This window comes from Juglans regia, chromosome 2, assembly GCF_001411555.2.
Source record: "Juglans regia cultivar Chandler chromosome 2, Walnut 2.0, whole genome shotgun sequence".
NCBI lineage: Eukaryota > Viridiplantae > Streptophyta > Magnoliopsida > Fagales > Juglandaceae > Juglans > Juglans regia.
The window spans coordinates 33,814,905-33,827,279 of record NC_049902.1 but is presented as its reverse complement, the minus strand read 5'-3'; the positions used below and the strand labels follow the sequence as shown (position 1 = coordinate 33,827,279).

Sequence of the window (12,375 nt, the reverse complement as noted above, 5' to 3'; positions counted from 1 at the left end):
GAAATCATTAAGAAATTTTTGAGTATTTCATTTTTGTGTCTTATTAGTGCTAAAAAAGGTTATGAAAATTCTTGAAGTAAATTAAGATGATATGGTTTTTATTATTAAAGTAAGAGTTAAGCAGCCTTTGGAGAGATGCAATGATGAAATTATTGTCTGTAGTACTAAATAACTTGGTGTAGAATATGTTAATATATATATATATATATATATACTATAACATTTGTAATCTTTTTTTTTTTTTTTAATTTATATAATGGTGAAATTTTTTTAATACATATTTATAAATAAATGTTTGATAATTACTAAGAAATTATCTTCTCACAAAGAAGACAAGATTTAATAACATTCTTCAAATAATCTGTTAGTACAGTCCATAATTTAAAAATATTTTCTCCCATATAAATATGAAATAGATTCATTTTTTTAATATAGAAATATAATAAAATTACCATTAATATTATTTCTATCTGGCCACACATGCACTGCAGGTGTATTGTTTTTATTGATTTTTTTTTTTTAATTTCTTTTCTTACCTTCTTATTTACTATTATGTACTTTTTTTTTTTTTTTTATACTTATCACACGCTGCACGTATGCCCTTACTGGTATATATATACGGTTGAGAGAGAGAGAAAAATAAAATAAAAAATAATATATGTATATATACGGAGGGTTAGAGAGAGAATTGAAGAGAGAGTAGGATCAGATTGGGAGAAGGGGTGGGGTAAAAAAAAAAGAAAAAGAAAATGGGCTGTGTGGGCTGGGTTTATTACACCAAGTCCTCTGTGTTGGGCTTTCTTTTGCTTTGGGTTTTCGGTAGTTCTAGCAACGCCGCCGATACTACCACCACCACTCCCGCTATTGTTCTACTTCGGGGTTTGATCCGCTTTATCCATTTTTATTCTTTTCCATCTAAAGTTTATAAATTTCAAGTGAGCTAGAAGCAAAACCTGAGGCAAAGACACAGAAAGATCCAAGGTATTGCTTGTATATATTTTTGTACTCTTGTTTTGTCTTCTCGAGACATTGTCGTTTTCTTAACAAAATGTCATATCTTGATACTCATTGGCAGCGAATGTGCTGGCATATATATATATATACTAGCAGTAGGATAATGTCCGAGGGACGTTTGTCAATTTTTTTTTTTTTTAATCTCTAGTGATTGAAGAAGTGTTTTTTTTAATGATATTGTGAATTTTTTATTTTTTTTAAAAATATTTATGATGACTAAAAAAATATATGAAAAATATTAATGTTTTTTGTGGGGGAGGAATAACTTTTGTCTTGTAGAAGAAGGAGCATTTTTTCTTTTGAAAAAGAATGAAAAATTGAATAAATTTATAAAATTAAATTCATTTTTAATTAAAATATATGATTATATTGATTGATTGAATTAATTTTATTTTATATTTTGCAATAAGAATAAATTCTGAAGTTTTTAATTCAAATATAAATAGTAAAAGGAAAACAAATTGTTTAAAAGGAAAACAAATTGTTTAGTAGTAAAATAATAGTAGAAGAGGTATGATTATAAAATTATAATTTAAAAATATTTTAATTTTATAATAATTTTTATTCAACTGTTATGTTTCATTTTTTAAAATCTAATAATTATTTAATCGGAAACTACATATTTATTATTTACAAACTTTATTATTAATATTCATAAAATTTTTATTTCATTTTATTTTTCAAGCATCTTTTAGATGCATGTTATTAGTTATATATGCATGTTAATTAAATTTTTGATTTTTAAAAATTTCAACATTTTAGTAATTGATTATGTATAATTATATGGATAAAACTGTAAATATTGATGTAAGTATTTACATATAGAACTAAATTTGTCGGTAAAATTTTATGAGCAATTTTATAGTAATTTTTAAAAAAAAAAATTCTGTAAACATGCATATATAACTAATAAGATATAACATTTAATTATGTCGGAATGTTAGTTTATAAGTTCACAACTTTAAGAAATTGATATTGTTTGATGATAAAAATGAACTCAAAGAGCAAAAGAATGTTAAATTTTATAAAATTAAATTTATTTTTAATTAAATTATATGATTATATTGATTGATTCAATTAATTTTATTATATATTATGTAATAAGAATAAATTATGAGGTTTTTAATTCAGATATAAATAGCAAAAGGAAAAAAAATTGCTTAGTAGTAAAATAATAGTAAAAGAGGTATAATTAAAGAATTATAATTTAAAAATATTTTAAATATATAATATTTTTTATTCAACTGTTATGTCTCATTTTTTAAAATCCAATAATTATTTAATCCAAAACTACATTTTTAAAATTTTTATTTTATTTTATTTTATTTTATTTTTCAAGCATCTTTTAGAGTATAAGTTTATATACAATATTATTTTTAATAAGTATGTACTCTATTTTATCAATTAGTTATATAAAAGTTGCTACATTTGCAAAAGATTCTAGATGATCTACAGTGGAAGATATCAGGAAAAATCTTCTTAAAACGTAGTATTATTTTTAAACTAATTCGAAATTATAATTTAAAACAGCTCAAAGTTCATGCAGAATAATTATTGAATAAATTATATTAAATAAATGACTTAAAAGATTCTAGAATCAGATAAGTAAAATAAATTATTTCAGTTATTAATTCACAGTATGAAAATAAAAAGTTAAAAGATCCATACTTTTGATATTTTTATAAGTAGCTAGTTGTTGGGATATCTTGTTTCCACATTCAACTTCACGGAGCTCAACCTATATAAAAAATTCAACAATATAATATTCTAGTAAGAACAAAAGTAAAGTTGTAAAAAAAAAAAAATTACTATTATTTAATATTTTCAGATGGGAAATTGTAGAATAATAGAATATATAAATAGTTTTTTAAGTGATTTGTAGGAAAAAAAAATTTATTTGTAAACTCTCTCTCTCTCTCCTAGGCGATCCGGGAGCACGGGTGGTTCTCCTCCAGCGGAGCCCGGTGCCGCCGAGCCCCGGCCATGATCACCGCCAACACCGGCGTGTTCCCCTCACGCCGACGAGCATCTCTGGCACCACCAATGTTCCCCACGCGCAGCCATGGCTCTCCTCCATGGAAAGAGAACCGAAATGGGTTTCTCCCATTTACGTGATATTGCGCCGCCGTATGCGGCCAACGAAGGTCACGACCACCACCGAGGAGTCCCCCTCAACGCGGCGACCGTCCCACCCACCTTCGAAGTCCGCCACGCGCAGCCGTCCGTCTCCCCCACGAAAACCGAACGGAAATGGGTTTCACCCATTTGTTTCATGTTATGCCGCCGTACGTGGCCACCGAACCTCACGACCACCACCGAGGAGTCCCCCTCAAGGCAGCAACCATCGCACCCACCTTCGGAGTCCCCCACGCGCAGCCCTCCGTCTCCTCCACGGAAACGCACACGGAGAAACAAAAAAAAACTTGCGAGAAACAGAGAAAATAAAAAATAAGATGCAGAAGTTAGAGGTGAAATTAGAAGAGAACCGCGTATCAACGGCGAGAAGAAATCTCAAGAGCACGGGAAATTTTTTTCTTCTTGGAGTTGAGTTTGAGAATTGTTCTGTAAATCTGAATTCTAAGTGTGTAGATCAGATATTTCATCTGTTATATGTAAAGATCAGATATTTTACATGTATTGTTGTATGTAAGGATTAGATATTTTAAGTCTGTAAATCATGCTAACTGAACGAAGAAGAAGACTAAAATTGGAACTGAATTTGAGAAGGCAATGAGACGATGAAACTGAATTGAAACTGAATTACTATTCACTACTGTTCATCTTTATACAAGCTTTTAAGTATTAGGAAGATATAATATTTATTATTATAGTGTCTAATCCTCATGTATCTCTTTTAAAAAAATGAGTAAATTTTAGATTCACATAAAATATATTTTTTAACGTTGCAGCCCATGCACTTTATATATATATATATATATATATATATATATTGAAGGTGATAACATAAATAATAATATTTCAGGGCACGATTAATTTTAAAGAGTATAGTCAATAATGTAGTTTCCCTTTGAGAAAGGCTCAGAAACTAGATATATAGTGTATTACGTACCTAATTTTCTTTAAATTGCTGGTGCTAGATCCCTGTTTGATGCCTCGTAGGTTTCCTTAGTACTTCCATTTTTTAAGGGGGGAAAAAAAAAAAAAAAAAAAAAAGTTATTGCCCTTCCCGAGTTGTTGTCCTTCCCTAGTTAGTTGTCGACCGACCGAATATAAAAAATCCATAAATCCTCACTAGTAATTAATTTTCCTTTATTTAATTGAACACTACATTTTTCTTGCTGCTGCGCTGTTATAGTACGTACTGGGGTGCATCCAGCTAGCTAGCCCAACTAACAACGAAAGAAAAAAAGGGACCAAGCAAAATCCCTACGCAATCATTTGTCCTATATATATATATATATATCCTCGAGAATTTAAGCTAAGTTGATAGCAAATACAACGAAGAGATAACTCCAAGGACTCAAAAGTCATCATCATGTGGTCCATGCATGATATCGATTCATTAATATATTTGCATACATGTTTTTTATCTTACTTCATATATCAACCAGCTGTTCTCACCTTATTCCTTGTATTGATAAATACATTAAGACAACATGCACAAACACTTACGGTGCATATATGTATTGCAGACGGGCAATTGAAAATACCTTTATTTGAAGGGAACACGTACGTACGTAGCATGCAAGATGCAAGGTAACCGGCCTACTAGTATATATATGTGCATCGATCACTGTAGAACAAGAGGATTTACGAGCAAGGAGGCAATATAATCTTTCATCAAATGAGAATTAGTATACGCATCGTCATCCTTGTATAGCAAATCTATTACACGAGCAAGATTCAGAACACGTTCAAGGATGGGCATCGGGACATGATCGGCAGTCGGGTTCATGAGTAACTCTTCATTGATATATTTCCATGCATTTACGATTTCTTTCCCTAACAATTTGTATACCTCTTCCTCTGCCGAAACAGTACCGTACTGCTTCATGTAGCATTCAACCCCTGACATAGCATGTGCTCTTTGCTCAAACTGCAAAATCCCTACGCAATCTATTGTCCTATATACATATGTTTGAGAGTTTTTAAGAACCATAATATAATATAATATAATAATCCATGATTAATCAGTCTTTGGTATTAGATTTTTTCTAATTCTGATCTCTCCCTCTTTTTTTAATGCACGTGTTTAAATCCATGAGCCACATGCAGGAACATTGGGGCCGCTTTAATTGTCATGAAGAATTTTCTATTGCAAATCATGTGCAGCGAACCTTCAGACTTCGCTCGGTTAATTTGCATGCTGGAACATCCTGATTATTGGATATGTTAATTAATAAGATCACGTGTCAACTAGGCATGCAACCCGTCTAACCTGCACTGTTTTTTAACCCAACCCAACCTCGACCCGAATACTCAGGACAAATCAACCCGACCCGTAATATGCGGGTCGGGTCTAAAATTACTAAAGACATTCTCGCGCAACAATGAATTTGATTTACCGAGTCTGAGAAAACTTTCTCAATTCCTCATTCACAACAAAACGAAAGTTCCAAATTCCTTAGAAGCAAAACGAAAATCCTAACAAAGTCCAACGCCATCGCAGCGTCATTCACATCAAATACTTCGACAAGGTGTTGTGCATGAGTTTGAATGAAGAGCTTGGCTTGTTATATTGGAGTCCATCAATGCCCACGAAGATGCAACATCGTCATAGGCTTCGATGCCTTTGTGTTCACAGGCTCAACGAATGGAACTATTAAGGTATGGCGAAGGGATCTATAGAACCAAGCACTTCTTGGTTCAGGTTTTGTTGAAACAAGAGAACGCGGTGACAGTGTTAGTCGTAAACAAATCGTTGGTCGTTGTATAATGCGGATCCTCGAATGCGCTGCTGAACTTCTGGGAACGCAAGAAGAGGTAGAGTGAGAGCCAGACAATGGTATTTTTATTTTGAAGCATTTTGAAGAAGAGGCAACGGTAGCCTGAGTTGGGGAAGGGCAGATGAAATCTACGTAAAATCTTATCTGATCAATGGTCATCCGAAGTTGATTGCAGATGAAACGACAGGCGATTCGCAATCATCGATGACCAACATGGGCGACTTGGCTGCTAGGGTTTGTGTCTGAAGATCGAACACTGAAGTCTTTTTTTTTTGTTTTTTTAATATTTATAAGAGTCGAGTCTGCCCGTTATTTATCGGGTTCAACCGGACGTTGATGCAAAATCGTCTTCTATCGAACGGATCTGATCGGGTCAAATGGGTTGACGGGTTCAACGGGTATTTTGCTCAGGTCTAGTGTCAACAATGTGAAATGATGCATGCACTTAATTAATATATATATATATATATATATATATATGTGTATATATATATATATATATATCCTCGAGATCGGATTTAAGCTAAGTTGATAGCAAATACAACGAAGAGATAACTCCAAGGACTCAAAAGTCATGTGGTCCATGCATGATATCGATTCATTAATATCTTTGCATACATGTTGTTGATCTTGCTTCATCAACCAGTTCTCACCTTATTCCATATATTGATAAATACATTAAGACAACAAGCACAAACACTTACAGTGCATCATGTATTGCAGACGGGCAATTGAAAATACCTTTATTTGAAGGGAACACGTACGTAGCTGCATGCAAGGTGCATGGTAACCCTACTAGTGTGTGTGTATATATATATATATATGCGCGCGCGCGCGCGCGACGCGCATCGATCACTGTAGCACAAGAGGATTTACGAGCAAGGAGGCAATATAATCTTTCATCATATTAGAATCAGTATACGCATCGCCATCCTCGTATACCAAATCTATTACACGAGCAAGATTCAGAACACGTTCAAGGATGGGCATCGGGACATGATGATCTGCAGTCCGGTTCATGAGTAACTCTTCATTGATATCTTTCCATGCATTTACGATTTCTTTCCCCAACAATTTGTATACCTCTTCCTCTGCCGAAACACCGTACTGCTTCATGTAGCATTCAACCGCTGACACAGCATGTGCTCTGCTTTGCTCAAACTGCAAGTGTCAACAAAATAAAAACGATGTTGGGGTGAAATATCAAAGGGAAAATGACAAGTATTTCGTTATACCTTATGTGACTTAATGTCATCCATGAGTCTGCAAATGATTGTTGAAGCTCTCAGAATTTTAGGGTCATTGAATACCCATTTAAAGACCTCTTCGTCTGCAATATTTCCCATGCCAAGAAAGGAAGTTGGGGCTAGCATTTGATATGCTGACGTCGTCATGGCATTAGACATGTATTCCTCCATTGTTGGAGCATAGCCTTCGTTGCACCACTTGGCTTCGATAAAGTAAGCTTGGATTAGTTTTTTCATCTGCAAAGAAAATATCCAAGGTCAATGTAAACTTGTTCGTCCAAAAGGGAAAATAAAGTTGGAAGTACTAAAGGAATTGTTGGCCTACTGATTCCTTCGCATAATGCACACAGAATGGTCTACCGTCTTTCGCAGTCTCTGCTTCAATTTCATCGTAAACATCTAGCAGTGCCTTATAAATTAGCTTCATATACTCGGGAAGTATATCTATGGCGCTAACGTCCCATCTGAAGCTCAAACAACAAAGAATTTCCATATCTCACCATCTAAATTATGTGTATGACTGAGAAAAGTTTTTAAGCTATAAACTAATTAATTTCTTATGGAAAATGGACTTTTAAACCAAATTATAATATGAGCACTAAATTTCTTATTGGGTTCAAACTAAGTTCATACTGCTCGAGCCGAACACTTCCGTTCAAAAGTATTGAATCAAAATCCCGCCAATATTTTTATAATTTCCCACCAAATAAGTCGTTCGAATGAATAAATGTAGTGTTCGAATTAGTTCAAACCCATTTGAGTTCGAACTATCTTGCAACCATCCGGCCAGATTCCCCCACCAAAAAACCCTCGCTCGATCGTAAAATTTCAATAATTCAAAATAGTTTTGAACTTTCCCTCGCAAAATTATATGAACTTTTTCACCAAAATTATTATTCTAACAGAGACTAAATCATTTGAAAAGACATTAACTCTAAACCATTTGAAAAAACGTTAACTCTATGTTCGAACATATTTCTAATTTTGAAACAATATATTTCGTTACAAAAAATCTAGTTCAGACGGATATTTATCTGTTCGAATGCCTTGAGAACCTCATCCATGTTTTGAGACAAAATTTAAATTTTGTCTCAAATTAGTACTTTTAAAAATGACGTTAATTAAATTCGTCCCTAATAAATTTCGTCACTAAAAATGAAATTTGTTGTAGTGATTGTGCTCGACCGAACCTTTCAATTGCTTCTGTAAAGAGCTTGAGTTCTGCATATGAACCATAGGCGTCGTAGGTATCATCTAAAATCGATGTCATGCCTATTACTTTGGTCATAATCCTTCTTGCAAGAGAATATTGGGGTTCAAAGAACACGCCCATTGTCCAAAAATAGCCCTCTACAATTCGATCCCTCGCATAAGGCAGGTTTGCAGTGAAGTCCAAATTTTTCCAACATCTGAACGAGAAATTCGACTTAACTTCACATTATAATTTATGACAATCAAATAAAATCTGGTAGTATATAATACACGTACGATTCTTTTACAGCTATTAATTTATGACTCATTTTCACCAAAATATACATGCGCCAAGGACAAAATAAAAAGCCTCAGCGATCGATATATCAAGTAATTGGACGCATATACCTTGTAATACCGCCTATTTCCTTCTGATGTTGTGATTGTAATACGTTAAAATCTAACTTGGCAAACTTGAGCAGAGTTTCGCTGTATGAATCTTCTTCTTTGTAGATAGAGATGTAGTATAATCCCTCTAACCTCGGCAACGCTTTGCGGATGGGCCGGTTCAGAGCATGCTTTACTTTCTTTGCCAATTGGGGTCTTATATGATTCACAGCTAACTCAAGATGAGTGGTAGTGAAAGCAAGGGCTTCGTCTAGAATGTCTTCTCCATTTATGCCAAGATGGGCAGCCTCGTATAAACTCAGCATGCCCTTCACATCAGAAATTAAGGATGCCTTAAAGCTACCTTTGTCATCTTTGAACTCGTTAAAAATGTCTGTTTCACAACCACACGAATAGTACTTAGTGATCGAGAACTCAGAACAGATAAAGAAGAATTCAGCTATTGTGAATATTAATGCTGTTCATGCTGATATTAGCATCATGCAGTAGATCATGCAGGGTTCAAATGAGGGAGGGATCGAATGCTGTTATTATATATACATGATTCACTTCATGAATATTATTAGTTTTCCCCGAATTAAGGAGAAAACAATAGAGATTTAGTAGAACAAATTAATGAGAATTACGTACGTACCGCATGAAACGTCATAACCTTGTTGTCTAAGCAATCGAAACCAAAGGGAAATGGTGTAAAGTTTAAGCTGGTCATCTGCAGCATGATCCATAATATTGATGTTATTAAAGCAAGGAGGGTTGATCTTGTGCGCTTTTTGCAGTATTTCGTCGATCTCACTTTCAAAATGGTATGAAACACCCAAGTGCTGAATTGCATCAATCAAATCCAGCTTTTCTGAAAGCGTTTGATCGGTACTACCGGGAGATATAATTAGCATCCTCTTCACCTCGTCCTTCAACTCTTGAACTTGTTGCATGATTTTATGATCATCATCTGCGTCCTACACAATTGATCAAGAAAATAATTTGTTCACATCATAAAAGATTGTTTCCGATAAGATCATGATCAGTACTGCATATACTAAGAATTAAGGAAATGATCATAGGCAACTTGGTTCTTTAGGTTATAAATCCGGTCTTTAGTGATCAGAATCCAGAAATTAAATAATATAATTAGAAATTAAGCAGAAACGCTACAATATATTTTTTACCCTACAAGAAATTAAGAAGTTGATGAACAAACAGTAGTACAAAGTGGCCTTCGTTTAACTTGGTACTGTTCGTGATCATGTACATTGTACATGTGACAGTAGTAGTGCATAAGTGATCAAGATATCGAGATTAATTATTCTGGAATAAGTTAGGCTAGGAGTAGTACTTACTTGTTGTACATCCTCACCTAAATTAAGTTATTTACTTGATAATTAATTAATTAATTAGGTCATGTATTGTTTTAAAGAAAATTTCCAAAGAGTAAAAACAATATTAATATTTCGACCACAAATTTACATAGCATGCATGCTGCAGCAAAATTATTATAAATTACGTAAAACACATCATGAGAAAGGAAATTATATATTAATTGCTATATATATATGTAATAAATAAGATTATATATATGTAGGGATCGAGTAGTATCGCCTCACCAGTACGTTGGAATCAGAAGCATAAGATAGGAAATGAGAACCCCATACGCTGGGACTAAAATGCGCCAAGTTACGACCCACTAATTTTCCAGAGGCTTCAATTTGGGTTGAAGAAGGAACTGCTGAAATTGGGAATGACATGATGATCTCTGATCTATTTCCAATTTCAGATGATTTAGGGTACTGTATATATGTAGTATGCAGAAACTGCAAGTCACTGTCGATCGATGTGGGTTTTTTGTGCTTCAATGTCGAAGTGCAACTCAGCTATTTATAGAGATAACTAAATGCGTGCAGCAAGCCACGTCAGAACTTGACATAAATGATACATGAAAGGGTTGGTTTTGCATACGATGCATGCTTGCCTTGCAGTATCACATACGGCTGTTAATTAGCATGGACGAACGTAGGCGGCCCCCGCGGGGGGGGGGGGGGGGTGGGGCGGCGACAAAATATCCCCAAAAAAAAAAAAAAAATTATGGATTACTAGAGAAGTTGAAAACTTCAGAACTTGACATAAATGATACATGAAAGGGTTGGTTTTGCATACGATGCACGCTTGCAATATCACATACGGCTGTTAATTAGCATGGACGAACGTAGGCGGCCCTGGCGGGCGCGGGGGGGGAGGTGGCGGTGACAAAATATCCCCCCAAAAAAAAAAATTTATGGATTACTAGAGAAGTTGAAAACTTGATCATTTAACATTGACATGAATATATATAGGTGATCTTATAGAGAAAGTTTTATCCAAAAGATTTTATTGAACAAGACAAAGATCAACTAAAATTTCAGGTGCAACGTTACAAGAATTAATGATATGCCTTATCATCTACATCTACAAGACTTGTCTATAATTTCTTATTTATGTCGGGTATTGAAAATTACTGGAAATGCCAATGTTTATTATCTAGTTGACAGAATGATTCGACTTGTCTTGACACTTCTAATTTTAACAGCAACTACAAATTAAACTAGCTTTCTAGATTATGAATATCGTTAAAACAAGATTTCAAAACAAAATAGAGGATGACTTTTTTAAAAATTATATAGTAGTTTATATTGAGAAGGCAATTGTTGAAAAATTTAGCAAAAATCCCATAATTGATGAATTTTATTTATTAAAAGAGCGACGAGTTCAATTAGTATAATTGATTATATTTTATTTTTTATATATGCATTCAAACATGTACTTAAACAACATGTATTTTATTATTATATATATAGAGAGTTATGTCATATTTTATATATATATATATATATATATTCTTACATATGCCTTAGCCCCCTCGTCCCGTACCATTAGTCTAATAATTATTTTAGAGTTCTTAAAAAAATTGTATTTTACTTTTTGCATCCCAACGTATTACATAATTTGCAATTTGTATTCATAGCCAGGTGGCTTAATGCCGCCACCTCAAATGGGAGTAGGGATGGAAAGTTGTGTAAACGGATCGTGTCAAAGCATGTATATTATACTATATGAGTCAATACGAATACGACACGTACGTTAAGCTAAACATGTCAAATTTCATATTCTAATATGATCCATGAAAATGACGAGTTAACACGACACGACACATTTTGACCCATTATTAATTATCTATAAAATAGATTGACACGACATGATCCATTTCAACACGTTTCATACTAATAGGTTGAACTGACTCGAATAACTCATTTGATCGAATTAACATAATTTTACATAAAAACTGAGAGAAAGTATATGTAATTCAATTGGCCTTTAAAGACCTCCATATTAATCCTAAATGAGTCGACTGGCCGCCATAATTAATTATATATATGATTAACCAAAAATAGTTGAAAAAATATATTTATATATATTAACTTCATTTCAAAATATATGTTACTAGCTATTTTTTATTAAACACATTAAGATATGCTCGTTATCATACATTCACAAGAATGATTTTTACGTAAATTTATATTTAATATAATAATCCCTTTATTGAAACATTAAAAATATTTAATTTAAGACTAAGTTTA

General features: G+C 33.3%; 1 protein-coding gene across 1 annotated transcript; it reads right to left on the bottom strand.

Annotated features, from left to right (window-relative positions):
* Positions 1-6,473: 6,473 nt before the first annotated feature.
* Positions 6,474-10,604, bottom strand: LOC109012609 ((-)-germacrene D synthase-like). Its single transcript, XM_018994330.2, has 7 exons — positions 10,369-10,604; positions 9,402-9,723; positions 8,768-9,140; positions 8,359-8,577; positions 7,494-7,632; positions 7,157-7,405; positions 6,474-7,082 (listed from the first exon to the last, which is right to left on the bottom strand). Exons 1-7 carry the CDS (start codon positions 10,507-10,509, stop codon positions 6,774-6,776), a joined length of 1,752 nt encoding a protein of 583 aa, XP_018849875.1. The 5' UTR covers positions 10,510-10,604; the 3' UTR covers positions 6,474-6,773.
* Positions 10,605-12,375: the final 1,771 nt, after the last annotated feature.